The sequence below is a fragment of the Colletes gigas genome, unplaced genomic scaffold (assembly GCF_013123115.1).
Source record: "Colletes gigas isolate AHSC1104 unplaced genomic scaffold, ASM1312311v1 Colletes_gigas_Sc00013, whole genome shotgun sequence".
Lineage (NCBI taxonomy): Eukaryota > Metazoa > Arthropoda > Insecta > Hymenoptera > Colletidae > Colletes > Colletes gigas.
The window spans coordinates 7,027,466-7,054,921 of record NW_025106642.1 but is presented as its reverse complement, the minus strand read 5'-3'; the positions used below and the strand labels follow the sequence as shown (position 1 = coordinate 7,054,921).

The window sequence follows — 27,456 nt, the reverse complement described above, 5'->3', positions numbered from 1 at the left end:
CGCGGCTACTCGGTCGTACGACGAGCCGAATCATGCGTGGCATCCGGGCGCAGGTGAAGGCAGCCTAAATTTGACCCTCGACGTCCACGGTGACTTTTACCGGTTGGATCGGTCAAAGGGCGCGTTATCGTTGCCAGAACGCGAACGTCGCTTATCTGTTCTCGTTCTTGCCACGTATGGGGCGTTCCGGAAAAAAGGGTCCCAGACTGTAGGACCGTGCAGCAAAGGAGAAGGTACGAATACGAGATAGGGTAGTAACACGAGACGCTAACATTTTGGACACTGAAACGCACAGCTGCAGAAACTTTGGGAAATTACGTGCTGTAATCTGGGGTTGAACGAATTCTGGAAGTAACCGTTACGAAGAATCCAACAGTCGGAAATATAATAAGCTAACCTACCCAGATACCAACTAATAATCGTAATGGAAGTAAAAAGTAGGTATTTATGGCTGTTCCACTTAACAGCGACGAAGAATATGGTGGCGCAGATAAAGTACATACGCGTCAATGGCGAAAAAGATTAAAAGCGTAGCTACGTAAGGAAGCGATGGGTACCGATAATAAAACCCGTAATAACTTCTTCGAGAAGTTCGTAAAAGTCCGAAGACATTATAACTCGTACGTCAATCTACGAGAGAGTCCAATAATAAATACTTGTTTCATAGTAAGCAATTTTCTCGATCGTCGATCGGGGTACTAACTCGAACGCTGTTGTGATAGCATCGGCGCACCGACGTTACGATGTCCCGAGAAAATAACGATAGAAGTCATCGTTTATTCCCGTACGAGTAATAACAATGTTCTAAAAGCGGCTAACAATATTCGTGACTGAGGGGTCATCTTTCCGGCGATACCATCGTACACCAAGCACCACAAACACAATGTCTGAGACATTTTAGGATTCCCGACGCATTCAAATTTCTATACTCGGCGTACGTTTCGCTGCATCTCGAATATGCATCACCGATATCGAATCTATTGGAAATCACTGCCCAACGATGGACGAATTAAAATAGACAACCTTCCGTACGGGAAAACGGTTTACGTGCAGAATATATTGGGCTTGTAACTTGCTTTTTAAATGTATAAAAATGGAAATTGCTACATAACGATCGTTTGAAGCCTATTATTTATTACTCTCAATCACTCTTGCAGGTTCACTAACTCCCTATCATTTGCATTCTCATTTCAATTCCCAAATTTTGTCGTCTGCTCGCATCGAAGTAATTTTCCCGTCGACTACAGATAAATATTATTATTTATTTAACAATTACGTGGACGCAAACGAGCAATATTACGAGCCGTTAACGTTACCGTTGTTACATGAGCGAGATCACGGCGTTGGATTCGGCGGTCGCATAAGTTGAACTTGTCTCGGAACGGAACGCTCAAAGGGAGAGAATGTGTGAGATAGTACGAAAGGGGGAGAGCAGAGGGCAAAAGCGAAAGAGCACTAGAGCACGGAAGCGCAAAGGTGCAGAAGTGCAGAGGTGCAGAGGTGCAGGCCTGCGACCCGACTGACCCTGCGTCGACGGCCCGGTCGTCTTCGAGGCTGTCGGCTCACCCTACTCCGCGGCCGCAGCCACCCTTACCCTCACCCTTAGCCCCGGGGGTGGATGAAGCCGGGCCGGCCCATTTTTCGCGCCCCACTTGACTCCTCGTCCCCATTGGTTGCCGCGCCCTCGCCCCGTGACCTCTCTTCCCACGCCGTTTCCCGGCCAGCGTCGCCTTCCGCCTAGGATCCTAGTCCGTCCAAGTATCCAAGGAAACCGAAGAAAATCCGTGAAAGACGAGCAACGGCTCGTTTATCGTCTTAACGGTCCGCTCTACCGGGACGTTTCACCGCCGCCGTTTCTCCCGCGACCTTGACGAGAGCTACTCGTTCCTTTCGAGTAGCTTTTCCTTCTCCGGACCGATCGACGAGCTTACGATCGGTAAATCCTGGGACCAGGGCTCCATTTTCAGACTCGGAAGATTTCACGACTAGCGGAACGCTCAGGTGTTCCGGACGGAAACGAGTGGTGGGAAACGCGTTCGCGATCTTATTAAAAGTTGAAGACGTTCGAAGAAGTTCAGAAGTTCAAGAAACTCGAGACGATCGTTATGAAACAGAATTACTCGAGATACAATTTGGTTTGTAAGATGGGACGATGAGAATATTTTATCTTTGAAAGTCGAACGGGGGCATCGACTATCGATCAACGCCAACGATTCCAGGTCGGATATCGAACCGCGAGTCCGTCCGTCGACGACGAGGCTCGCTCCTATCGTTGTATTTCGTTCGTCGTTGTGACGAGCAGCGCGGCGCGTCCCTTTAAAAAGCTTTTACGAGATGGAAAAGTGTCGACAAAGACCAGAGTAATTCGGCCCGTCTACGAAACTGGTTCGATTTCGACGGGTGTATCAAAAAATCGGTACGCTCGGTAACCCTGGTCGAGGAAAAGAGTACGAAACGAGAGGCAGAGGACCACGCGTTTGACCGGTCGAGTAAGAGGAAGGGGTGGTAGCGGACGAAGGAGGAAGGGAGCGAGAGAGGGAGCAAGCAGCGAAAGGGAAGAAGGAGAAGGTTGGGAAGGGAAGGAGAGAGCGGTACGCTCTTCAGCGGCAAAGTGGTCGTGGAAGGACGCTCGACGTCGGTCGGAACGGGCAGGAGAGGGGTCGGAGGGCGCGAGGGTAGGGCAGGTCCGCAGCCAATGAGAGGCGCATCGGGGCGCGCCCGGGACTCGACCCCACCTTCGGTAGTCATGGCAACTGGCAAAACCCGCGAGAAACCCGCGAGAGAGTTCGAGGTGGTGGGGGGCAGGTCGGTGTCAGGGGTCGTCTTAGTCGGCAGTCGGTCTCTGGTCGGCCCCAAGAATAGTCGTATCGAGGCGGTAGTCGAGTATCACCTCGCTTCTCCTCCTCCTGCTTGTGCCGGCACGAGCACACTCGGGAACATAGAGGCACACGCGCAGCTTATCGACTGGGTAGCGCGCGCGCGCGCGCGTGTGTACCGCGCTCCTTCTCACTCACTCGCTCTCTCTCTCTCTCGCTCGCTCGCTCTTGCTCTCGCTCTCGCGCTCGCGCTTCCTCTCTCTCCTCCGTTGGTGCACCCGCGGGCTTCTCCTGCTCGCGCTCGCGCGACTCTTTTCCCTTTCCCCGTCCTCGTGTCCCTCCCCCGCCCGAGCGTCGCCCTACGGGCGGTCACCCACCCTCCGGTGTGCGTACCGCGCACACCCTCTCCTCCTTGTGTCTCGGTGGCTCGCGCCACCGCGCATCCACCCAGCGTCGATATACCACGATACCGCGGATACAACGTCTCGCGGGGATACGCGGCTGATCTACCGCGTGCGATTTTGATTCCGATCCCGATCTCGATCTCGATCTCGATCCCTCGCGGCGAGTCGCTCGACCGGGTCGAGCGGTACGGTGGTGTCACGAGGATTCCGCGTCTCCCGGTTTCACGGGGCGGGATATCGGTCTCGCGAGTGTCAAGTGCGGGAAAGCCAGTCGTCGCCGCGGTTGGCGCGTGTTCTCGGATCGGTCGGTCCCCCGACCGCCCGATCGGCCACAGTGATCGCGGGTGACTCGTCGTTGCGATCCAAGGGACGTGTTCGAGCGTCGATCGAGGCGCGTTTCCGGGTAGATCGGACGCACCGGCTGCGGCGGAACCTCTGTCGCTCGGAAGAGGAAGTGGGTGTCGCGCGTCGGCACGATGACGCTCGGGACGAGGATCCGGAATTCGCGCGGACACCAGCAGGCAGTGCGCGAGTGAGTGACGGAAGATAGTGTTTCTTCTTCGGACCGCGAGCGGGTTAGTGCGCGCGTTCGAGTGCGCGGCGAAGTAAAGAACGGAGGAAACGATATCCCAGGCGAGGCGGCGACTCGATCAGCGAAGGATCGCGGGGTGGCGCGACTTCGAGGAAGAAGCGAGCCAGCGTCCGCGAGACGGCCGCCGCTTCGGGGTGGTCGGTGGTCGCGATCGAGCAGCGGAAGCCGGCAGGGTGGTTCGAGGCGGGACAGGAGCCGCTGACGCCCTGGCGACTGCCGGGGTGGTTTACCCGGCCGCGACAGCGACGTTGTTCCCTGGCCGGGTGTCGACTGGACACCACCACCCCGAGTTCACCACCACGTTGGAGGTGGGGTTCCCGGCGCGCGGCACCACCGCCTCCATGGCGTTGGTAGCCGCGCCGCCCTCGTGGGCCTCGCGGGATCCCGGGGCCAGCCTGGCCGCGACCGGCGCGGCCGCAGCGGCAGCCGCAGCCGCAGCGGGGGCCGCAGCTGCAGCCGCCTCCGCCGCTGGTCCGGGCCCCATACAGATCGCTCCGCCACCCCCGATGCCCCCCGCGCACCTAACGCCCTCGCAAACGCCCGACGACATCACCTGTCTCGTGCCCGCAGGAGCGGTTCTCACGCCTAGGGACCCCTTGCCGCCCAGCACTACACCCGGAAGTCAAGCCAACAGCTCCCAATCCGGCAGCTCGCAGACCGACAAATCCCCCAACATCGAATGCGTCGTCTGCGGCGACAAGAGCAGCGGCAAACACTACGGACAGTTCACCTGCGAGGGTAAGTAACCCCTTTTCGACCCCAACGACCGCGATACCCGCAAAAATCTACGCTACTCTCCAAAAATTGCATTCCCACAAAATACTCTCGAGCGTCTCGCGGTGATCGATGCGTCGCGCTGGCGTTTCTCTGGTCCTCGAGCGACAGAGGAATCCTCGCGTCGATTCCTCGCAGGGGGGCGCGCGTCAAAGGAAGAGGAAGAATGGATCGTGTGGCGTGTCCTGGGTCCGGCGGCCGCGCGAAAAAACAAAGACTCGCCATTAATAACTCGGTGGGGTGTTCCCCGGAACGCTTACGCGTCTGTTACGAGCCTAATAACGATGTAATGGGGCCGTGGAATTGCGGTGGGCGAAACGAGGACAGAGTCGAAAAGGGAGAGTGGGAACGGGGAACAGAGAGGACGGTTTATTTCGTTCTTTGTCGCTAGTTCCGAGGCTCCAGGACAAGGGAAACTGGCGCGAGTCAATTTCGAAAGGTGTGTCGATCATTCCCAGAGCTTCTCTTTTCTGTGCTGGTATACCAAACGCTAGATACGCTGATCTATCGTGACAACGTCGATTCGTCGTTGTTTAAGTCATAGTCCGCGACGCAAGGTTCTCCAATGGATCCCACGATGCAAACTCCGTTGACGTTTTTTGCGGTAGATTCATGCTATCCATCGGTTGATTGCCCATCGAAACATTCTTGAATAGGATTTTCACCAAGATGTTCGCGCTATCCATCGACGTTCCGATCGGCGGTCCCTTTGAAGGTTCTCCGGACGGACAGTTGCTCGGCGGACAGCGTGAATCGGCTCTTAATTGAACCCGCTCGATCGCGGAACAAATCGCCGCGGCGATAGCTGAAAAACGCGTCTCTCTGGTATTTTTGCTTATCGATGACCGCGGAAACGCCGCGTCGACGGAAGAATCGACGCGGCGGACCGGCGTAACGAAGAAAAATGTCGCGGATGGTTTCGTGCCGGCGGATGGACAGAGGTTAATCGAAATCTATAGAGCTCTCTCTCGGAAATCAGGAGTTATACATCCTCCCACGGGCCTAGGCTGCCTCGTCTTCCTTCGTCTCCCTTCTTCGCAGGCGTTCCTCCCTATTATCCCGAATTACGCCTTATTGATACCGGATTGCCAGCTGTAATTTATATCTCGCGAGTGATTTAGCGCGTCCGAGCGTCTTGATTAACGACGCCGCGTTCGTTTCGATGCAATTTCTTCCACCGTCGAAAAAATTCCTAACGATCCTGATTCGACGATCGAATCGGGACTTTCCCCGACGCGTGATTTTGCCACTGATAACAGATCATCTCGAAGATCGCGACACCTGACCTGAAATTGGTACACGTGCCTGCGTTTATTACAGGCATCATTTATCCCCTATCGTATTTAATACATCTCCGTATGCACCGAGGATGTACGAAAATATTCGTAAAATTTTCTTCTTTTATTAAGCACGATCGACTTGACAGGTTGAGTACGGTGGCGAGTACCGGTGCCCGATACTTCCATATACGAACCACGCTATCTTATAACGTTTACCATAAATAAACTCCAATGTAAACTTTTTAATATCGTCGAATCTACTGTAAAATAATAAATATGCCATCAAAACGTCCCGACTTCTACCCATGATACTTTGGTAGACCGACGAGGAAAGAATTTGTTCGACGAGTGAAATTCTTATTCAGCGTTTACTATAGATCGTGGTCCGTTGGCGCGATACCGCGATTAAACGCGATATCGTTGTAAATTGCCCGTAGTTCGCTGAAACGCGACACCGGCCACGCGTCCGCTGAAAAACGAGATTTCCCGGTGTTCCGTGGTTCGAAAATAGCGCGATTCGCAAAAAAAATGCTCCCGTTGACGGGAAAAGGAAACGGATGGCCCGTTGGTCGAGCGCCGTGCAACGTTCGGTTCATTTTTTTCTTGAACGGACTCGCGAGTATCGGGGACGTTGCATTCTGCGATCTCTTCTGGTGCATGTAACAACCCCGGATATTTTTCCACGCTGATGGGTCGCCTTGGTCGTCCGACTACCGAACTCTCATTAAAATTCATGAGTACTCGCGTCTCTCTCTGTTGGTTCCCGGTCCCCTCACGAAAGCTACACTAGTTCGCGCTTTCGTATGCGCTACGTACGAACACGAAACGTCTACTCCCGTGCCGCGTAGAAGTTGCGCGCGTCCCGACGCATTTACATCGCGGATTGGCGCAAGACTGCTCGATCGCGGGAAAATATTTACGAGCGATTTTTCGGACAAACATTGCACCCGCGACAGCCGCGTCGTCTCGTCGCGACTGTTCGGAAGCTAAGTTCGCGTCTTTAAATTAACGGGGTGGGGAACCCTCCGGAGGAAAATAAAGGGTCGTTCGAATCGAGCGCCAAGTCTGTAAATTGAAATTAAGCGTCCTTTGAATTTTTCTTGCGCGTGTAACGACGAGGGGTTATTCTTGTTTATTCGATTGCAGCGCCAACGTTAAGTGTTATTCTTAATTTCGTGTTTCTTTCGAGCGAAAAATACGCAACGATCCGCTTTACGACGATTTCCGTTTTACGACTGCGGCCGTAACCGCGGGACTACGCCTGTATTTTATTTGCACTCTGTTGCGCCGCGGATAAAGTCGTTAAAGTCGATGAAGATTTTGTTAGCGACCGTGGCCCCATCGATTACGCGAAGTTAATCGAGATCCGAGAACGCGAATTCTTCCGGCACACGGAAGGTTAGGATGGTTTATATCTCGATAGGATCGAACGAACGTTGGTCACGCGCGGGGAGACAGAGATTGATCTACCCGTCGCTGTAATTCGCGAATCGAGTTGGAACTGCCGTCGCTCGTGAATCGGAGTCGTGTCCATTGACAAGGCTAATCGAGTCATCGCGATCGTATCGCCGCCGGATAAAAAGAACGCAATCCTGAATTAAGGGGAATGCGCCGCAGCGAGCAAGTAGAATGTGGTCCGTGCGGTGCAGACTAAGTTTTCCACGCCGAGGCTGATTACGACGTCTGACTCGCGATAAATACCACTTCTCGACTCGTTTGCACAGATATTTCAAGCGATTCTCGACTACCGCTATTCAATTTTTCTGGTAGTGGGTGAAAAAGTTTTAAGTGCAAAGTGATCGGTTTCGTTGGGTGACGGTGCACGTAACGTAATTGCGCGATGGTGGACGCTTTGTTCCTGGCAAAGATGGACCGATGACGTTAGCGTTTAAAACGCCGCTAAAAATAATACGCGATGGACAAGCGGTGGCATCTGGGAGTCCCTCTCCCTTGGCGCTTGTTAATTTCCAACAATTTGTGCCGGCTCGGACGGCACGAAGATTCGACGCGTGGAAACGTACGATTCGAGCGGGTTAAGAGTCCGTCTCTTAATTGAACGCTCGAGTTTCAACGGCGACTCCTCTCCCTGGTGTTCCAATTACAGTCGCGCTAACGATATTTACCATTGTTAAGCCGAGCCACTCTCTCGCTCGGGCGCTGTTAGCGGTACCGCGATAACGCGCTTAATCCGGCGATAATTTCTATTCGCGGTAATCTTAATTACTCGCCACCCCTTGATTTTCCCTTGGCGTCGATCCCGAGACAACCCGCTCGCTCCGCGCGACGACTTTCAACGTTCCGTTTTCCGTTTCGTTCCGTTTCGCCGCGCCCGTTCGCGGCAATTTCCTATCTAACCACGGACCCCGTCGTTTATTAACGGTCCTAACCGCTATAGAAATTTGATAATTTTCGTTGAGCAACTCGTTTGCATCTCGCTATTGTGTCGAGACTTCGGAGAATCGTTGAGATAATTTGGACCATCAATTTCCCACTCTCCGGGTCGATTGGAAGCTGTTGAAATAGATGCGCGGAAAGAACGGGACTCGCTTTCCCCGGAAGCCTCGCAGAGTATTAATTAACTTCGAACAGTACCAACGTATATTTACGCAATTTCTTAACCCAGACCTTCCACGTTGCGCGTCCAAACTGATACCAACTTCGAAATCTTGCGATGTCCGGTCCGCGAGCCGTGTCGCGTGGCGCGTGTCGCGCGAGTCGACGTTCCCGTCGACGAACAGAATCGTGTCCTTGCCGGAGGCCTCGTAAAGTCGTTATTCGAAGCTGGTACGCGGTAATGATTCAACCGTCGCTTTAATTATAGTCCCTTCGCGACGGTCTCGACAGCGTCTGACCGCAAAATCTCTCGGACGAAACCGCCGAGACGCAAGATACATATTTAGTCGGTGGGGTCCCGATTGCGAGAAAGTCGCTGTACCAGCTACGTATCGTACGCGTGTACGAACTTCTATTAACTCTGAACAATTTCCATCAGTCGTGAAACGACGGTAATCTTCTCCCTGGTGTCTTTTCTGTGTCAAGAACCGAAGACAAAGTCAGGATTGTCGATGATGGAAACGGATAAACAACGATACGGAAGTAGAATCCGTTTGGGTTTCTAAGAAACGTCGGTGATTTTTCGAAAGGGATGTTTAGTATTCTTTTCCCCCGGTGCAGTTGCAGTCTCGTAAGATGTTTACCTAGGCACGTGCGCGCGGCCGTGGCTTCGCTTTATTTTCAGTCCGCGCGTTCTGTCGCTCGTAAACCCGGCGTACCTCGGTTCGTTCCTCTACACCTGAATGCTTTTTACGAACTCGGCGTCGCGTTCGAGTCCCCGAGCTTGCCGCGAAAAATGAAAAGGAACCTCGACTGAAGCATCCTTTCTTTCCTCGTCGTTCAATGACTTCGATCCCCGACGTGGAATCCGAGGGAACTCGAAAACATTGAGCCACGTTTCGAGAACGCTAGTTCATTATGTTTTAGCGGCTCGTCCAGGGACGGGATCCGACGCCGAATTGGGGCAGTTTGACGACAGCGTCGACGTCAGCGGCCTGCCACGATCGACGAGCCGCTTTATTGAGAATCATAGAAACATCGATGCGCCGATACGCCGCGGCGCATACGCCTTCCACATTGGACGTTCATTGGCGTAATCGCGGTGATTGTCGGCGATCGCTTTATTACGACGAATTGATTTTGATGTCAACCGATGTCAAACGGTCGCGAATTATCGTCAATTTGTCAGCACTGTCTTTCGATGCGCCGAATCGACGACGATCGCGAGCTCGAGACCGGCCAACAGACCGGTCGCGGAAATAAGTTCTCGGAAGAGTCAAACGATCGACGAGCAGTCCAAGGATAAAGACGAGGGGTCGAGATACGAACTCTGATCTTTCTATATAATCCGAGTATTCGAGATAAAGGCTACCGCTTTGGCGGCCGCGTCCATTTTCTGGAAAAAGGATCCGATTCTATGAAAACGGATTCCAATGAAGTTTTCTCGGTCGAGAACGGCGGAATGACAACGGAGTCTTTATTTCTCAGGTCGTAAATCGGTTGTTCGCCGATCGAAAAGTGTTCCCGGTCCCGAAGCAACCGTCGAACGAGGCGTTGTCCCGGACGAATTCGTCCAGCGGGCCAGCCCGAGATTAAGTTCGAGAAACGAACATTAATCTGCCGATTACAGCGGCTCGGGAACCTCCCCTTCGCGGTACCGCGTCTGGAACAAGGTTCTTCGTCTTTGGTTATTGCGCAATAGTCGTTCGCGGCTCGACCTCGACTACCTTCGCGATCGCCGCTCCCTTTTCGATCTTTCTTCCGCGATCGGTCGATCCTCGTTCCTCGGACACTCGTGTCTATTCGATCCTGTCTGGGGAAAATACGTAATTCGGACGAAGGTTCGCCCATTACTCCAAGGGCGAGGAAATTTCTCTTCGGAAGGCAGCGTGCTCGAGACGTTTGGGAAACGTGAATTTGGAAATCTAGCGACCTATTGTTAACCCCCTTTGCATACTTCAAAGTTCGTTGATAATCTTTTAATTAATGGAAATGCATAACAAACATTACAAACGGTTTTAATAAGGTGTTTACATCATTTGGTTATTCAAACTAAAACAAACACGCGTATGAAATTATAATTTCATACTCTATCCTCGAACACGTTTGCACGCTATCGATAAGAAAGAGGAATGCATATTGCAGCGTTTCGTCTCAAATTTTGCTAATTAGGTCCATCGATTAATTTATCTAGTACTGCTTTAAACGTGACCCCATTAATCGTTTGAACAATCTCCAATTATTCGATAGTTTAATGCGAAATTAATTCGACGAAACTGTTCCTGATTAATAGCCACGTTTATGGCAAGATCTATTAGATAAGCAAATACCGATGATTCCAACTAGCATATTCCGCCATGGAATGCAACAGTATTACTTTCTAAGGAAAATATTGCTCGTTGCGTAAAAATGTTCCGCACGAATCATCGGCGATTTTTAAGCAGAAAAGCCTAGTCATTAATTTTCTTACGCGCTCGGAGCGCGGACGCGTTAAGTAAGCGTTAAATGCGATCGCAATTATGATTCCAGCGATTCATGGGAATCCAATTGAAAAGATGCAAATCGCGTGAACTTTGGTCGAACCGTTTCTAACGTGCACCGATGTCTGATAAACCGTGACGATCACATCGACCAAACATAATATATATCACAGCTCGATTCAACTTTCATTCACAACAATGTCGATCGAATTTACGAAATACACGAATAACATTCAAATTGTAAGCATTTCTATATTTGTGTATATTTCATTTTTAAAAATTTTTCGCGGGCGCTAATATAAGGGGGTAATATTATTATTTTACTCGGGGAGGAAATGTCGATCGGTGATAAGGCGACACGATCCGGCCGATTCGAGACGCAACGAGAACAGTAATCGTCTCCCACCACGGATTCAATAATTATGGTATTGCCTTGCTCGCAGCGTCCTCGACACCCTGCTATTATTACGTCCCAAACAGCAGTAACCCCTTATTTCTTGGGGTGCTGATTCTTGGCCCACCTGTGCGCCCCTTTGCTCGAATGTCGACCACACGCGTGTATTTCCTCGCGTTCATTCGTCTCGACTTTCGGATTTCCCGTTAAGCAAACCCAAACCCAAGTTAAGCCGGGCATTTCAAAGTCTAGCTGATGCAAAAATGACCAAAAACAACCGAACGAAGCTATAAAAGAAACTGAAAATTAAATGCTATATTTTTATTGTAATTTTAAGTACTTTTAATTATCGGTTATATTAGCATATATTTACAGAGAGGTTTCTCGAGTTTTTCAACGGCCGCTCCTGAACTCCCCAGCGAGACCAGAAATGTTAACGATTGCGCTTTATCGTTTCGCTCGAAAATTACCTTTCAGCGTGTAATATCGATATTTTATTAAATCGATAATATTTTTTGCTCCCCGGTGTTCTAAATAAAACGAAATTGTATAGCAAGCGGACGAAATTGTGGGTTCTGCTATGTTTTTGTCGCGTACCGCTCGAACGGACGCCACGATATTCATGACGCGACTTGTTTAAATTTCAATGAATTAAAGAATCGAAAAAAATCGAGTTTCCGTTAAAAAGAGGGGACGCAAAGAAGTTTTCGTTCCGAGAGGAGAGTAGACTCATTTATTATTCCACGAACTTATTACACACGTACGCAGAAGCACGTACATACATATGTATGTTTTCCACGCGTCACGATGATAACGTTAATTCCTCGCTTAGACTTCGAGCTCGTTTCGATCGAGTCACTTCGTTTACGTAACCGTACGCGATTTTAACGAACGAACCAGTTACCGAATTCTACGGCGCGTTGGAAACGACTTTCAGAAGATATCGCGAGGAACGAAATCGTCCACAAGGCGAGAGATGCAACCCCGTGGATGAAAATAGACTCGCAGTGTCTATTTTTTATTCCGCACGACCTGCCAAACTCGCGGGACACTTTGTATAGCGGTTTCGTCGATCCAATTGTTTCGTACGATTTTTCTATTCTCTGCAACCCAGCCAGCGTTGGCGTATTAAATATTTCATAGCAGTCCGGGAAAGTATGGCGTTGGAAATTTAGTAAAAGCCCCGTTGGGCCGATCAAGGTTCGACGAAGGAAGCAAGGAAAGAAGGAAGGAAGGTTCGTGCCCGTCGCTTCGGCACGAACCTTACTTAAAAACGCTTATTGTCTCAATTATAGTAATTGCCACGGTATGCGAGTAAACTAGCGTTTAAGACGCGGCTGATATTTGTTGCGAATTATACGGAACGTCGAAACGAGTCATGTTACATCCTCGCGAGTACACCGATCGCGGAAAGTACGCGGTACGATTGGCTCGATTTCCGTGGAACGCTGACGAAATCACGAGCACTATCGAGAGTATCACACACCGTGGTATTCCGTAGAAAAATTACTATACAGGACCGCCGACCACAGAAACAAAGAACATCGCTTAATTTCTTTCGCGTGTGCCTCTTAAGAATTTATGCAGGACGCAAATCATTTCCCTTCCATGGTACCAATTATGCTCGTAACGAACCCGTCTCTAAAACGCGTTCGCACGGAAACATTGTCTTCTTGATTTCTTTACGAGTCATATAGAACTGCTGTGACATTTCACGTTGAATTCAACAACTCGTAGCATGGAACAATATGGGTGGATGGAGCGATTATTCAAATAAAAATGCCCCCTGATGTTTCTCTGACGAATATCACCAGTATACAAACGATGGAAACTTTTGCATATCGTGTGTATCGATAGAAGTGGACCTCCCAATTGTCGTCGATGTGTCGAAGAGTAAAATTTGTGCAGAATGGGTCGTTGTGACGCGCGAGTGGATACGCGAGTGGATGGGCTCGCGCGCGTTTCGCGGATGAAAGAAGAAAAGGAAATTTAATTCCGGTCTCGCGGTCTGTGGTACAGTCGCACCGCAAGGGGCTTCCTGTTCGGGGTCTCTGGTTCTCCCTCCGAGTCTTACGGTTACTTACGGACTTACCGACTTATGCCTGGCATACCCCACCGCGTGCAGGAGGAAGCCAGACATTCTGCAGCCCGCTCCGCGGGCTAATCGGTCTAATGAGATCATATTATATTATTCCGACTTTGCTAATCTTTATTAATCTCATTTCCCCGCGAGTCGCGTGCGTCGCGATTCTCCTCGACCGTATTGTTTCCCGAAACAACCAAGAATACTCTCGTCTGAAAACGACAAGGATACTCCTGATCGATCCTTTACATTTCCATTGCACGACAATCGTCGGAGACAAAGGTTGCGAGTACTCGCTTATCGATTAATCGCGCTACGTGCACGCGCGGAAGTCATGACTGACGTCTTGAGCTCGCGAAAAGTACGTCTGAGAGCAGTGATTTCAACGCAAGCTGTTAGGGAACCACCATAGCCGCACGGAGAAAAGAATCCACTCCAAGAGACCGCCCACCGGTTCTCTGAGCGTTACAAGATCGCGGAACCTAGAAATATTTCACGAGAATAAAAATAAAATATGGTCGACGAATTTGGAGGAATATATTGTACTTTTCCGCGAGATAGATTAATTTGAAAGTCGATATTAATCCACAGGAAATAATTATTTCATCGAAATTTGTCGCTCGAGCTCTATATTTGGACGTCGATCCATAAACGAATAAGGTTTCTTTTGATCGTCGCTGGCATTGGTTTTATGCAAAGGGATGTATTTTTAACCACTCCTGAATTTAAAATTATTAGCCTCATAAATAATTCTTGGCTGACGGGCGAAAATGGAGTCGTTCCCGATTTCTACGATCGAGGGGTTTGAGCGTACGAAAAATTCTCGTTGCAGTGAACTGTGGATCGTAGGGAATTTTCGATCGGTTTCTCCGGTAACGGAAGTGGTAATCGCGGAGCATGATCGATGACGGTGGTTGAAAATTTCGCGTATCCGCGGGGCAAGGTCGCGGGAGTGCATCGTCCGGCGGTCGGAGGAGGAAGGAGGAGGAAGAGGAACACGGGCGCGCGTCGTCCTCGTTAGTTTCGCTTCCTTCGAGGGCCGAAGCCGTCGGCTAACGGCAACAGGATCTTGGAAGCAGAGGCGCGTTACACGAGTGCACACAGCTCGCATAGCATTCGTCTAGATACGTACGCCGCGGCGGCGCATGCATCGATCATAGAATTACGAAGCGCGACGCATCCCGAACGCATCCTCTGTGACCAATTATCTCGCTAACGAAGCCCGCCGCTATCTACGCACAGCTCTGCCCGAACAACACGCCGTTGGACGGCTAATTAATTATAACAATGTCGTTAATTTTACGCGGCCGACTCGAAACGTTACTGACCGAATCTTCCCGCCGCGCTCTTTGCTATCCACCCGCTTCCTTTCTTACGTTCAACCTGCTCCTGTTCGCGTCCTACTTCGCCCTTTACATCACTCTGATAGACCTTGCCACCTTGCAGAGATTTTCTCTCAAGAATTTTCGAGAGTAGGACGCAGCATCGAAAGAAATTGACCTCGGGAGTAACGGGGCAACTTTCTGCATCGCGCGAAGGAGTTTCTATTCCCGAACAGTAAAACTCCGTGGTGAAAAGTTCGAGAAAGAGCGCCGTTGCAAGGACCTTAGGAGGATCGGTGGATCGAATCAGCTACAACGATTTACCGTGTACGAGCGAATCGGGGTAGATCGGGAATAAATGTTATTGGCGGTGATGGCCGTGGATGCGCCGACGATTTCTAAGCTCGTTCGCGGGATACTTCGGAAGCGTACGGAGGAACGGTGTTCCGCGTTACTACTCGGAATGGAATGGCCGCGAACGAGCCAGAGCAATGAAAATTCAATGACGCGAGCAATTTCAGCTCTCGAGGGCCGTGCAAGCTGCAATCTGAAAGTATAAACAGTAGTTGTCCCGGCTCTCTCTGTTCATCTTTCACCGAGTCTCCTACGGTTCTCCCTTTTCCCCGAGCCCATTTCTCTGTTTTCTCTCGCGCCAGCCGCGGCGCACGTATGCAGTGTCTCTTGGCGGTTGACTCCGCGTACTATAATCGCGTAATTTGCGTGTAACGATGCAATTTGTAGTTATGGCGACCCCACAGTCTGTTTTGTAACATCGACGACGACAGCGATCGCGGGCTATCACGACGACGCGAGCGTCGACGACGACGACGACGGTCAACCTGAAACGCGGTGCGATGGCCGCGCGAGCTCGTTACCCGTGCGTGTCTCTCGTGATTTCGTCGAACATCATTTTTTGAACCCTCGATGCCCCCTAGCCTTTCCGCTCGAATTTCCCAGACCTCGACAACGATAAATCCAGTACCAATCCACGAATCTTCGTTGTCATAAATTTTATAAAACAAGCTTTCAAGTGTCGAGCATTTCTATCGTCGATACTACGCTTTGAGAGAACGTCGAGGGCGCTTCTAAAACTGGCGTGGCAGCGAACGCGTTAATACAGTTTCTAAACGAACTCGTTGAACCTGAGGGAAAGTTCATGTTACGACTAAGGCTATTTGCTAAATTGCAGAGTCTATTAATAGGATCAATACGAGCAAGCTTAGTTTTGTGTACATTCTCGGTCTGAAACGAAGAGAGAAATAGATCTTTCCTTTCGAAATTTGCGATAAAGTGGCCAAAATTATAAAGAAAGACTGACGTAACTATTAATTAATACATTTATTAACTCTTTCTGTTACGGTACCTGAGCATTCGCGTATATCCGCACGTTGTTCTGTCAAACTAATTATATTTCTCATGCTTTTTCTTTATTTGCTCTTTTATTATTTACTCTCGAAATTTATTTGTACTTTATAATTTTTATTATTAATGTTTCTATTATTCGTGTTGCATTACATTATGTAATACGGTTCAGGTTGTTGGCCATAATGATAAATTATATGGCTTATCTCTTACCACGTCAAAGCGAAACGATATTTTCATCTTTTATTATTATGCGTTGTCATTTTTCTTGATTGATTCTTATTTTAATTCTCTGCTCAGCGTTTTCATTTATTCCTATTAACATTTCTATTGCTCAATTAGTTACTGTTGCATAACCGCTGCACTTTATTTTTTAACCACTTTTCGAAAAGGGTACAATTTCGCGCGTTGTTCTTCTTTATTTCATAAACGTGATCACCGATAGATCCTTTTCCTGTTAATAGAAACGTGGTCGTTAATCCCAGCAGAAACCATTGGGTCCACCCACGGAACAACAGATAGATCGATGGGGGCGGTTAACGTTGGGCGACTGGTGGGTGTAGAAAGCAAAAGTTGGCCAATACGTTCCCATAATTTAGAACAATAACGCAAATTCCAGCGCCAGTGTCCTTAAAATTTATATCCGAAATAACTCACCACGTATTATCTCGACGATATCAAAAACGCGCGCGTACAAAGGAAATACTTATCGATCTTACGTTAATCTATGGTAGCCTGTCAATTTCTTTACCCTTTCTTTTGCGGAGTGAATCCATTTGGCAAACGAGTTTAGGCGTATTGTTTCGACGGGAATAAAACGTAGCAGGCGGGTTTCTGTGGCTCTGGCACAGAAGTCAAAGCAAAATCGCCGGGAGTTCGGGATCGTCGATGAGAATCGCCGAGAGCATATTCTCTATATCTGGATTGAACGTTTCCACACAGAGGACGCTTTGTTGTCACGATATGAATTGCCTTTTAATTGCTTCCAAGTACTCGCGTCGACCCGTCGACCGAGATCTCTCGATTCCGGATGCATTCTCGCACGATTCGATTCCTGTCCTCCTATGGAATCGGAATACTTTCTTCGAAGAGGCTATCTCTCAAGGGTACCGCGATAACCCGACGAAAGATGAACGGGAGGAAGAGTGCTCGAGACAGGGTAACGCGAGACGTCGAGGATAACCGCGCGCTACGGATCGGAGAAAGAAAGATCAGTCTCGAAGGGAATCGCGACTCGTATTGGGTCAGACGTTTCAGTCAGCCTTCGCGAGGCCTGCCACCGAGGAAATATTACTCGACACTGTCCACATTCTACTTGCTCGTTGACCACATTCCCCTTGACTCTAATTTCTGTCTCCCTTAGATACGAGATACCGGAATCGAAAGTTACGGAGGTAGGTTCTAACGCTGCCTTTGGTCACAAAATTATCAAATCTACATATTATTTACGAAGTCAAGTTATTGAGTATAGATTTTCCTACAACGCGGAGGAATCTAATCTAATTCAAACAACGAGTCTGAAATTTTATCTAATATGCGTAGTTTACCGTCTGGTTTAGTCCGTTGCACGCGATGTAAAAGAAAGCGAATCCGATGTAATAATTTTTGTCTAATCTGGCGTGAGTCATGCAGGGCGAGGCGCATAACCGGAACCACTTTCATAACCCTGTAACTAATAATTTTAGCGATAATTGAATCGAGCGAACGTTCTACAATTTAAAAGAGAACGTGCTTCGGCGTTGCTAATTTTAATTTTTTAAAAAAGATAAGAATAGGCTGACACGAGTCATGGAAGTTAATTGATGGAATGGTCGGAAAAATGCAGTCGGCGAGTTGGCGATCGGGGATAAACCGCAACGACAAAACGCTGTCGACGCGCGAACGAGCACGGTGACTCGATCGTTCGCGGCAAAGACGGACCAACGTCGATAGGGACCGATGACACGGCTTAACGCGATTCGATTTAATGAGCGGTGAACGCGCAATGGCCTGGGTTAGTCCGCGTCGGCGTAGCACGCGACACACGCGTGACAGATATGTAGATAGGACCATCGTGTACACGGTAAAGAGGTTAAAAGGTGATCGGACCGCTCGCCTCCATTTCGATCGAACCGTGGCTCCTTGATGCGTTTCTGACCGCCATCGAGCCAATCTGCGACAAGGTCTACAGTGTACAGAGTCACTTCTAGGCAAAGGTTCACCACAGGGCTAAAAATCGCCGATGGTCTTTTGAAATTTAATATCTCGTACCGTAGAGAAATTTTTAGTCTCGAGAGATCTATAGGATCTAAGTTCCAGACTTTTCATTCCGGGTACATTTATGTTAATTAACTCGGGAAACGTGACCACGTTATTCGACGATCGAGTACTTTGTAAAGAGTAGGGTCAGGCATCCACCTTCCCTTCTAAGGTACTAATCGCTATGAAACGTACCACGGGATTATGGTTGCGATCGTTAAAAGGCATCGGATGATCAGATTTATGGGCGACTGGTTGCGAGCAGCCACGTATTCCTCGCGGGATTATAATTTGTAACCAGTTGCAAAAGAATCCTGCTAAACAGAAACTTCTCCTGGTTCGTTTATCCCAGATTATTGCAAAATTGATTGCGTTTAGGTGCAACGAAGTCAGGAAATCTTCCGTGCTCGAAGTAAAGTTACGAAAAGAAACGTTCTACTCGACGTAGCGGTTTGATTAAACAATCATAGTGCAACCAAAAAGAAGGTGGCTTCTGTCAACTTCTCAGGGCAGAAACTTGTAAAACCAGGCTCCATAGCTGAGAGGTTAAGTACGTGCGCACTAGACCAGCCACAATCTGTTTAGCTCGCCTAATCTGATTAGCCGCTGCTACTTCTATTTGTGTTCATAAATAATGTCAACGCCGTTCGTACCGTCGTCACACTTTTCCAATGGCAGCGTTCGACGAACAATGAACCAGAAGTGTTTTATCTCACGTTCGTCGAAATTTCTAGATAAGGACTTTGCCTGACTTTGGACGGTATCGGAGTATTGGCGATCGTTCGAGTGTTCGAACGTTGACGCGAATAGCGCGGTTAACGCGCAAGAATCGATCCCGCTGACCGGATTGGCCTCCAGCTGCGCCCAACGGATCCGTTCTCGTCGTCCGTGTCACAGAGTTTGCGTAATCGCTTATCCTTATTTCCTTGCTCTCCTCCCCCCTGCCTCCCTCTTCGATCGTTGCTCCGATTCTTCGTCGCTGGAACATTCGTTGCAACCTACCACCACCAAGATAATTGCACCAGTGGTCGAGCAATTTTCGGGGGGAAAACTGTGACATGCTCGAGAGAAGTTGAAAACCATTGTCCAGTCGGGTCTGCCGATAGTAAAGCCCATTCGAAGTACAGACTCGTGTATCCAAACCCCTTAAACGGACTTTTATCCAACTCCAAAGGGGAAGAAACGTTTCTAATTGGAACCTTTTGTCTCGTTTTAGGATGCAAAAGCTTCTTCAAGAGAAGCGTCAGGAGGAATCTAACGTACTCTTGTCGGGGGAATAGGAATTGTCCCATCGACCAACACCATAGGAATCAGTGCCAGTATTGTCGGTTGAAAAAGTGCCTGAAGATGGGCATGCGACGGGAAGGTATGTACCGAATCGTTTCGCTTGTATCGCATCGATTGGATCGGAGCTGGGTGTCGATCGAACGAGTTCCGATCGAATCGACGCGTTTCCGATAGTCTATTTTAAAGATAAACGCACATCGAGAACAGGGTGACGCAAAGGTAACGCATTTCGTTTCATAATACGTCACTTTTCGCTGAAACGTGTATTTTTAATTGGCTGTAACTGCGTCACCCTGCGCCTAATATGCATCCAATTTAACACGTTCGTTGCCCGGTTAGCATATCCTACGGCGGAATTTCGTATACCGTTTTTCTTATATCGTGCTCGTACGTTTCTGTTCTGCATTTTGTACTGGAAACTGAAGAACACGCGACAAAGGGAAGGGAGTCGTATCGAAGGCTCGGCAGCGAACGCGTTAAAATAGAGCAACGGCTGCGAATCGCGCGGCGAGGTTCGTAAGGTCAGAGTTGAGCGAGGCGGAAACGCTTCTATTTATTTGCAACGGATTCGCAACGCGTCGCGCGCGAATGCGCGAGCATCCTTGGAACTCGTAGCGCTAACGCGGGACAAGTGCGCGTATTTATATCTGGACGCGTTCTCGTTTCGGTCGCGCTCGAGCTCCTCGAGGTCTTTTTACAGCCAGAGCGCCGATACCACCGATACTCTTCTTCTACGCTCGATACGTCCGACGACTGTCGGATCACCGACCGAGATGGGCAAAATTTTATTCCAACGAACAGATAACCGTTCAAGCGTTTATAGGGAAACGCATTCATTTCGATTATCGATTATTTCGACGATCGGTTTAGGAAAACTCGATACTTCAACTGCGTAGTAAAATATTAGACGTGTAAAGTGATTCAGTGGCTTTACGACGAACTATACGAGTAGACCTCATACCTTATACCTTGTGCGTTGACTATGGAAGGAATTAAAAAGCGCAATTTTCAAACGACCATAATTTTTACAATAGTGAATATATTTCAATGAAACTTTTTTCTGAAATAAAGCTCATAGGTACCTACAAAAAAGTATTAGACAACTTTTCTATAGGAAGTCAAACAAAATTAATAAAAATAAAAAACGAGTTTTTAAGAAAAATCGACAGGGTTTAGTGCCTAAATTTTTCGGCGAAAAAAAAAATTTTCAAATCGTTCTGGAAAAATTATTTTCGATTGCAGGAGTTAATTAAAATCATTTTTGGTGAATAAACGTATCCTCGAAATCCTGGGCACTTTTGAGAAAAAAATTCTTTACCGTAAATATAATGTGTGGCCAGGAATGTTTCTGTAATTTCATTTTCTGTCTTATTTCCTCTTGTGTTCTTTTGTGTAACCTGTTGGTAATGGTGCTCTAAAAAAAATACATTGGATGTAAGGTCTACGCGTGTATCTCGTCTGTGCGTTTACGTTTAATACTTTTTGTGAAATATTTTGCCCATCTCGGAAATGGCAAATTTCATTTCGAAATTACAATCAAAATTGACCACCCGTTCATACGACGTTACTTTTCAACGTTTCTGTAAGACATTTACCTCGACGCTCCGTTTTCTCTCGTCCGTACACATGGAACCAATTATGTTAACAATGGACTTCTTACCACATTACGTATCGCAACAAACAATCTCAGTAATTTGACTTCGCTTCAAACTTCACACACTCTTTTAAGCATGCTAGTTACAGATTGATCTACAAATTTTTTGTACCCATCTACGCACGCTTGTTATTATACTAACCAAACGAGCTAAACCTGTCAAAACTGAAACAATGGTCGAGTATCGATTCTTTGTGATCACATCGCGTCGACGAAAGGGTTAGAGCGTGTTTTGTCACGTGCCACGTAGCGACGATACTTTTTCTTCGTACGTTGGCCGTGAAGACGGTCCCGTCGACGAGGTGTTAATTTACGCGCGCAAACGGAGGCGCGTGCGCGGTTCGAGGCGAACCGCGTCGGCTCACGAAAACCCCGGAAAGGTTCCCACGCCTCTCCCCTTCCGAGATTCTTCCTTTTTCTCCCGTTGAACTTGGCTGTTCGCGGCGCGATAACATCTGACCTTGTTAGAGCACGCACGAGCTGGTCACAGACGCGGACAGCCCAGGTGTATTTATTTCCGTCCGAGGTTTCGCTGCTCGCTCGTCCCTCCCCGGTGCGTAGGGCCCCGTTTCGGCCCCTCGCGGGCCCCCCCGTTGCTAGCGCGACGTCGCGACGCTCGCTTCCGCGGAAGTTGGACAATTTTCTCACGTTTTCTTTCGCGTTCTTGACCGTCCTGCGTTCGCGCGATCCCGATTTCTCTCTCTCTCGCTGCCAGATACCATCTGACCTTGTTTGAGGCGTACGTAAGCGAGACGGTCATCGACACGAGCGGTCAGGGAGCGCAGGCTGAAAACCTCGCGGCCACGGGACACTTTTGTAACATCCTCGTTACCACCCTTAGATCGAGAAAACCATCAGACCTCGCAGAAATTTGCAATAGTTTGGGATTCATTCTCAGTGGCGTCGTGGGCGAGCGTCGTTTCTCGGCGTAGTGGGCCCCCGGTAGGAGCTCTTGGTCGCGTTTTTCCCACGCGAAGTACGCCTCGAGTGTTCTGCCCTGTCGCGGCGACGTCCGCTCATTATCCGGGATGATGCCTCGAGTTTTGATAATAATTCGAACGTTGGTCGTCGCGGGGCACGCAACGACCGCTCGGTGCCCCGCGAGTCCTCGGGAAAATGCAGCGTGACGGAGAGGAAGAGGTTAAACGAGAGGAAGCGGCGGCGGTCGCGCGAGGGCTCCGGGAGGAGAAAATCGAAAGAGGGATAAGGAACGGCGAGAGGGTGGGGAGCGTGGAAGGTCGAACGTGAAGAAGAAAGCGCATCCGCGAGAGGGGTTGACGGCAGCAACGCCGGGAGAATAGCGTGGAGGGTATCGGCGGCAAACGGGGGAGGACGAAGGTGACGCGGATGAGAACCGAGACGAGATCGAAGACGAGGACGAAGACGAAGACGAAGATCAGGAAGAAAGGCGAACGAAGAAGGAAAGAGCGGAGGTAAAGGAGGAAGGAGCAAGGAGTAGGAACGTTAAAGGCAAGAAGGACGCTCGGCGGAGGGTCGAGCGGTGAGGTATGGGCTGGAGCGGAGCAATGGGGTGGGGGGAGACCGAGGTGGCGCGGCTGGTAGGGGCCTAGAAGAGGGCAGGAGGGGAAGAAAGGGGGAAAGGGGGAAAGGGGCCCCGCGGGGGAACGAGGAGGCGAGTCGGTGGTCCGAGGTCAGCGGGGTGCATGACCTTACCTCGGGGCCCCTTCCTTCCGTGGGGCCCCCGAGGCAGACAGGATGCGCTCAAGATTACCCCGCAGATACTGTCCGCGATGATTACAGAAATCTAGGAAGCCGCTCAATTTAATTAACCCTTAATTGCGACTGGCCGACGACGACGGTACGTTTCGCGGAGCTATCCCGCTCCCTTCCTCCTCGTCTCGGTAGCTTCGAAAACGACCGCGACTTCGCATGCCGCGATATCGCGTTACCGCGAGAAACTCTTGACCAGCCTGCCAGCCGGCGAATCGCCGCGGGTAAACCTTGCGCCCGATTTCCTTCGATTCGTCGTTTCGCTTTGCAATTCTGGCCCCCAAGAACCGCTTAACAGAGTTATTGTTTAAACGGTTTCAAGATATTCCTTGGACAAGATACACGGGAATAATGAGGAAACCGCGAACTTATTACAAAAGCTAATATTAAGCTGACCCAGAAATCGGTATATCGTCGCTAGACAGCCACGTGTACGCATAAATATGAATAATAAAATCGTCCGTCTCTCCCTGCACGTACAAAATGACGTGATGTTACGTCAGTGGCGGCCGGTTATAGATCTGAAAATTACGTAAAATTGCGTCAGCGGCTGAGAATGTGTTAATTGCGCGGGCACAGGAACGTTACCGGGTTCCACTAGGAAACTCACGATGCAGATCATCGTGGATACGTACTCGGGGGATCGACGGACGAATTCGTCCGTGAGGAGGAATCGGTGGGGCCGTGGTGGATTTCACTTATCTCTCGGCGTCGAAGCATGCGGCACGCCGATGCAACGACGATGGCCATTATGGCCGCATTAACTGAAATTAGACATTGTTTCCCTTGCCGGGCTGGAACGATGCAACAATGGGAGGACGACGAAGGCGGATAGTCGGGCTGCTCGAACGAACGGTTCGGGGCAACCGAACCAAACCAAAACGATGAGACGAAGGAAAGGCTGAGAATATAAAATGGGACGGGTGGAACCGAGACGGAGCGAGATGGGTAAAAATTACGCGAGGCCAACATACGAGGAACGAGACAGAGAGAGCACCGTCTACTCTGGTGGTTCTTGCCTTTTCTTTTTCATCCTGTGCTCTCCGCTCTTTCTCTCCGTCCTGTACGTTTTTCTCTGTCCCCGATGCCTACCTTTCTCCCCAGCGTGCGCCAAGAAGAGATTGCCGATATTACGGCAGGGTCAGGATCGTGACTTTAATCAATTAGCGAGGTTTCTCGGACCCGGGAAATGATTAGTAATCCGGCTGGCGGTCGATTCTTGATTCTCCGCGCACGGCCAGGCCTCTTCTCCGCCCTGCGTCAGCTTCCAGAGAACCGATAACGCCGGATAAAGGTTCGTCCCCGGGGAATCCGAATCCGAATCCGAATCCGAATCCGAAACCGAAACCGAAACCGAAACCGAGAACGAGAACGAAACGGAGAGCTACCGAACGCGGTTTGACAAATACGAACATCGACGCGCGGCTTTCCGCGAGCAAACGTCGTTCCTCGTGTTGAAACGTGAAATGGCCACTCGAACCGAGCTACTCGCTGGGCCAAAGGTCGAAACGAACATCCACGAGTAGGATTTTTTCTATAATCGCGGTTTGGCCCACTGGTGCATTGGCTCGATCTCGATCTCGATCGCGTTGGTTGCAGCGAGGTGACGAAACGCGGGCTTGCGTACCGTTGCGACCCAAAATTAAACACTCGAGGGCCACGAGAGCCTTCGCGCCTAGAAAACTGCATCGTCGCTATCGGCTGATAAAGTGGGACTTCTACGAGAGACGCGACAGATGACTTACGAATGGAAACGTGGATCAATTTTTAACCAGTGTCATTTTTTTACCAACTTACAATACGCGATTTGATTAATTCAAGACACGGAGGATTAAAACGTAGTAAACAAACGCAGTGAAAGAAATTCAGACACGCGTCACGGCGGTAAGCAATGCATTCAAATGCGCACAGACGTTCCACGCTAGATGCTTGTATATTATCTTCGTCGATAGGTATTATATTTTAGCGTTAACCAACGCGGTGTCACAATTCAATCCGATCGTTTCAGCCAGTCTTATCTTATTAATTTGAACAAGACAATCGATTTGTGTATCGTCGCGACAGCGCGTAACGAGATTTACGACATTGCGAAATTCATGAAGAAATGCAGCATAGGGTCGACGATAAGTAATGAGACCGAGGCGTGTTTTTATACCGCGTACACATTTACCTTTGCAATTAGTATTCGTGCAACAAACCGTTCCGTGGAATGTCTATAAACCATTTGAGACTTATCGTGGCATGCGACACCTATCGATTACGTCGACTTTCGTACCCCTTTGATCGCATTCACGAAAGAAACAGAAGCTTGGGTATAACTTACGGGAAAATAATTCGAAAAGAAAAGTAATTTGATATCTTAGAAATGAATTCCTACGGTATATGGCACTCGACGCGTTTAATCGAATCGAGCACGTCTTTGTAATACCGATTACCACTTCTAATGCTTGGGATTGCAACATGTATTAATGAGTATTTAATTGAATTGGTCCCATTACTACGGGTCGATATAAGTTTGCGCAGATAATCGCAACGCGATTTTTTGCTGTCTAAACTGACGCAACAAGCTTACGAACTCGCTGACAAGTGTTCGTATTAATGTGTTTTTTAGTTCGATGCTGGATCAATCAATATCACTCATCGTGCAAAATAATACTTATTATTAGTAACACGGTTCGAAAACAATGAAGGAAACGTCGACGGAGGATTCTGTTGAGAATTAGTATTAACACTGAACTAGATACATGCATTTCCTAACGTTTTGCCTGAACACAGAATTGTAATAGAGATCGACTGGTCGACTTAACGAACCGTGTAATGAGTCATAGGTTTGTTTCCCCCACTATCTGTTATTCCAAATGATATGTAGAGGCGATCGCTAGATGGCATCGTTGCCCTTGTTTCTCTTATTTTCTTATAAATAAAGTGGAAATACACGAGTGTAAATTCCAAAGGGGTAAAGTATTTTTCTTAAGGATTTCTCAAGACGACAAGCACTGATTCAATCGAGTTGTGGAGTTATTAACGAAACAGCAATGCTGAGATGCAAGATGGAACCAACAAAATCATCTGACAGTCGAAGACATCCGGTGACGTCGCCCTAATCGATCGCTCGTGGCGTTTACCGTAATTTTGCACACGACTCCGTCGTTGCGACGCTCAACGAGGAAAATGGAGAAAACGAGAGCGACCTCGAGATTTCCAAGGAAGTTGCAGCACGATCGGGAACAACTACGACGACCATCGTTCCGTTACGCACGAATACCAACAAATCGAACACGATCGCTCGAGACAACAAATCCGAGCAAAAACAACTCCGTATAAACGTGGACAACTTTGATGGTATTCCAAGACGGCGTTGATTACGATTAATAGCAACACGGAGGTATCTCTTGCTTCCTCGTCTTCGGTCGACTGTCGATTTTTAACGAAGATAAAATTCGTAAGTTAACGTCAGTGGCAGATGAACGCAATTTATCGGTTCAGGGGATGCTAGAAACAGCTCACGGAACGAAATGTCTACGATCGTATGCATATTTCCTCGCGTGCAATAAAATCGAACCATCGCTAAAGCATTTAGCGAGCAGGAATGAGAAATGGATTTTATGTTGCCGGACCGATACAGAAGAATCACCGCAACAACGTTCCAAGTCGGATTTACGTCCTCGTAAAGTTCTCCTATGCGTTTCGAGGAATCCACTAGACATTTTGTATTTTGTATTGCCGTCAGGAAATAAAAGTAATACGTCCGACACATGCCTTATTTTCTCCATACTACCTCATCCCGTTATCAAATTACTTCGCTAGTCAGGAGCAACGTCGACCTCTCGTATGCCGTGGATTCGTGTTCGACTCTGAGAGCGATGGAAAAAAAGGAGTCGGTTCGCAGAGGCTCTGCGACCGTCACGAACGAAATCGTTAACGCGAGGCGTACCTACGCTCGGTCGTGTTTACTCGCATAATCTCTTCCCGACCATTAAAATACAAAGTAGGTGCATTACCATGACAAAACTGTCGCCGGGTCAAGAGTACCTGACACCGTTCGTGGGGGATTGCGATCGGAACTCGGGCTCGTTATGCATATTCAGAACGGTGCAAGGTCCACCGTTGCCCGTATTACCCTTTGTTCGTTCCCCCTGCTCGACATCTAGGTAAACTTTCCTTTCGGCTCGCGTTTCGTGCTCGTCCCCCTGCCTTCCTGTCGACGAGTTTTATTCGCGGTAATGCTCGTTTCTTCGCCGAAGAACCACCAACGTATGCTCCTCGAGCATCCCTTCGACGCTGACCGTCCTCCAACATCCATGGGTAGTCTACGAGCAGAGTCGAGTAAATTTGATTCGTAAAAAAGACTAAATCGGTGGAGAGAAATCCGTCGATGGAGAATGACAGGGACTGTTTCTGGTGGGTAGGCCTTAACAGCGTGCATAGGGGGAACGTACGTGTATACTAAATGCGCTGACATTCGACTGGGAGCTAGCAGAGGCGA

The 27,456-nt window shown here is 49.0% G+C and overlaps 1 protein-coding gene across 2 annotated transcripts in view; it reads left to right on the top strand.

Moving 5' to 3' along the window:
• The first annotated feature begins 2,851 nt into the window (after positions 1–2,851).
• Positions 2,852–27,456, top strand: part of LOC122399428 (COUP transcription factor 2) — an 89,163-nt gene continuing 64,558 nt past the window's right edge. For both annotated transcript variants that reach the window (XM_043400107.1, XM_043400106.1), the window contains exons 1-2: positions 2,852–4,550; positions 19,515–19,664. In XM_043400107.1, coding sequence (XP_043256042.1) covers positions 4,154–4,550; positions 19,515–19,664 — 547 coding nt within the window. In that variant the 5' untranslated portion in view covers positions 2,852–4,153. The remainder of the gene's footprint in view (positions 4,551–19,514; positions 19,665–27,456) is intronic.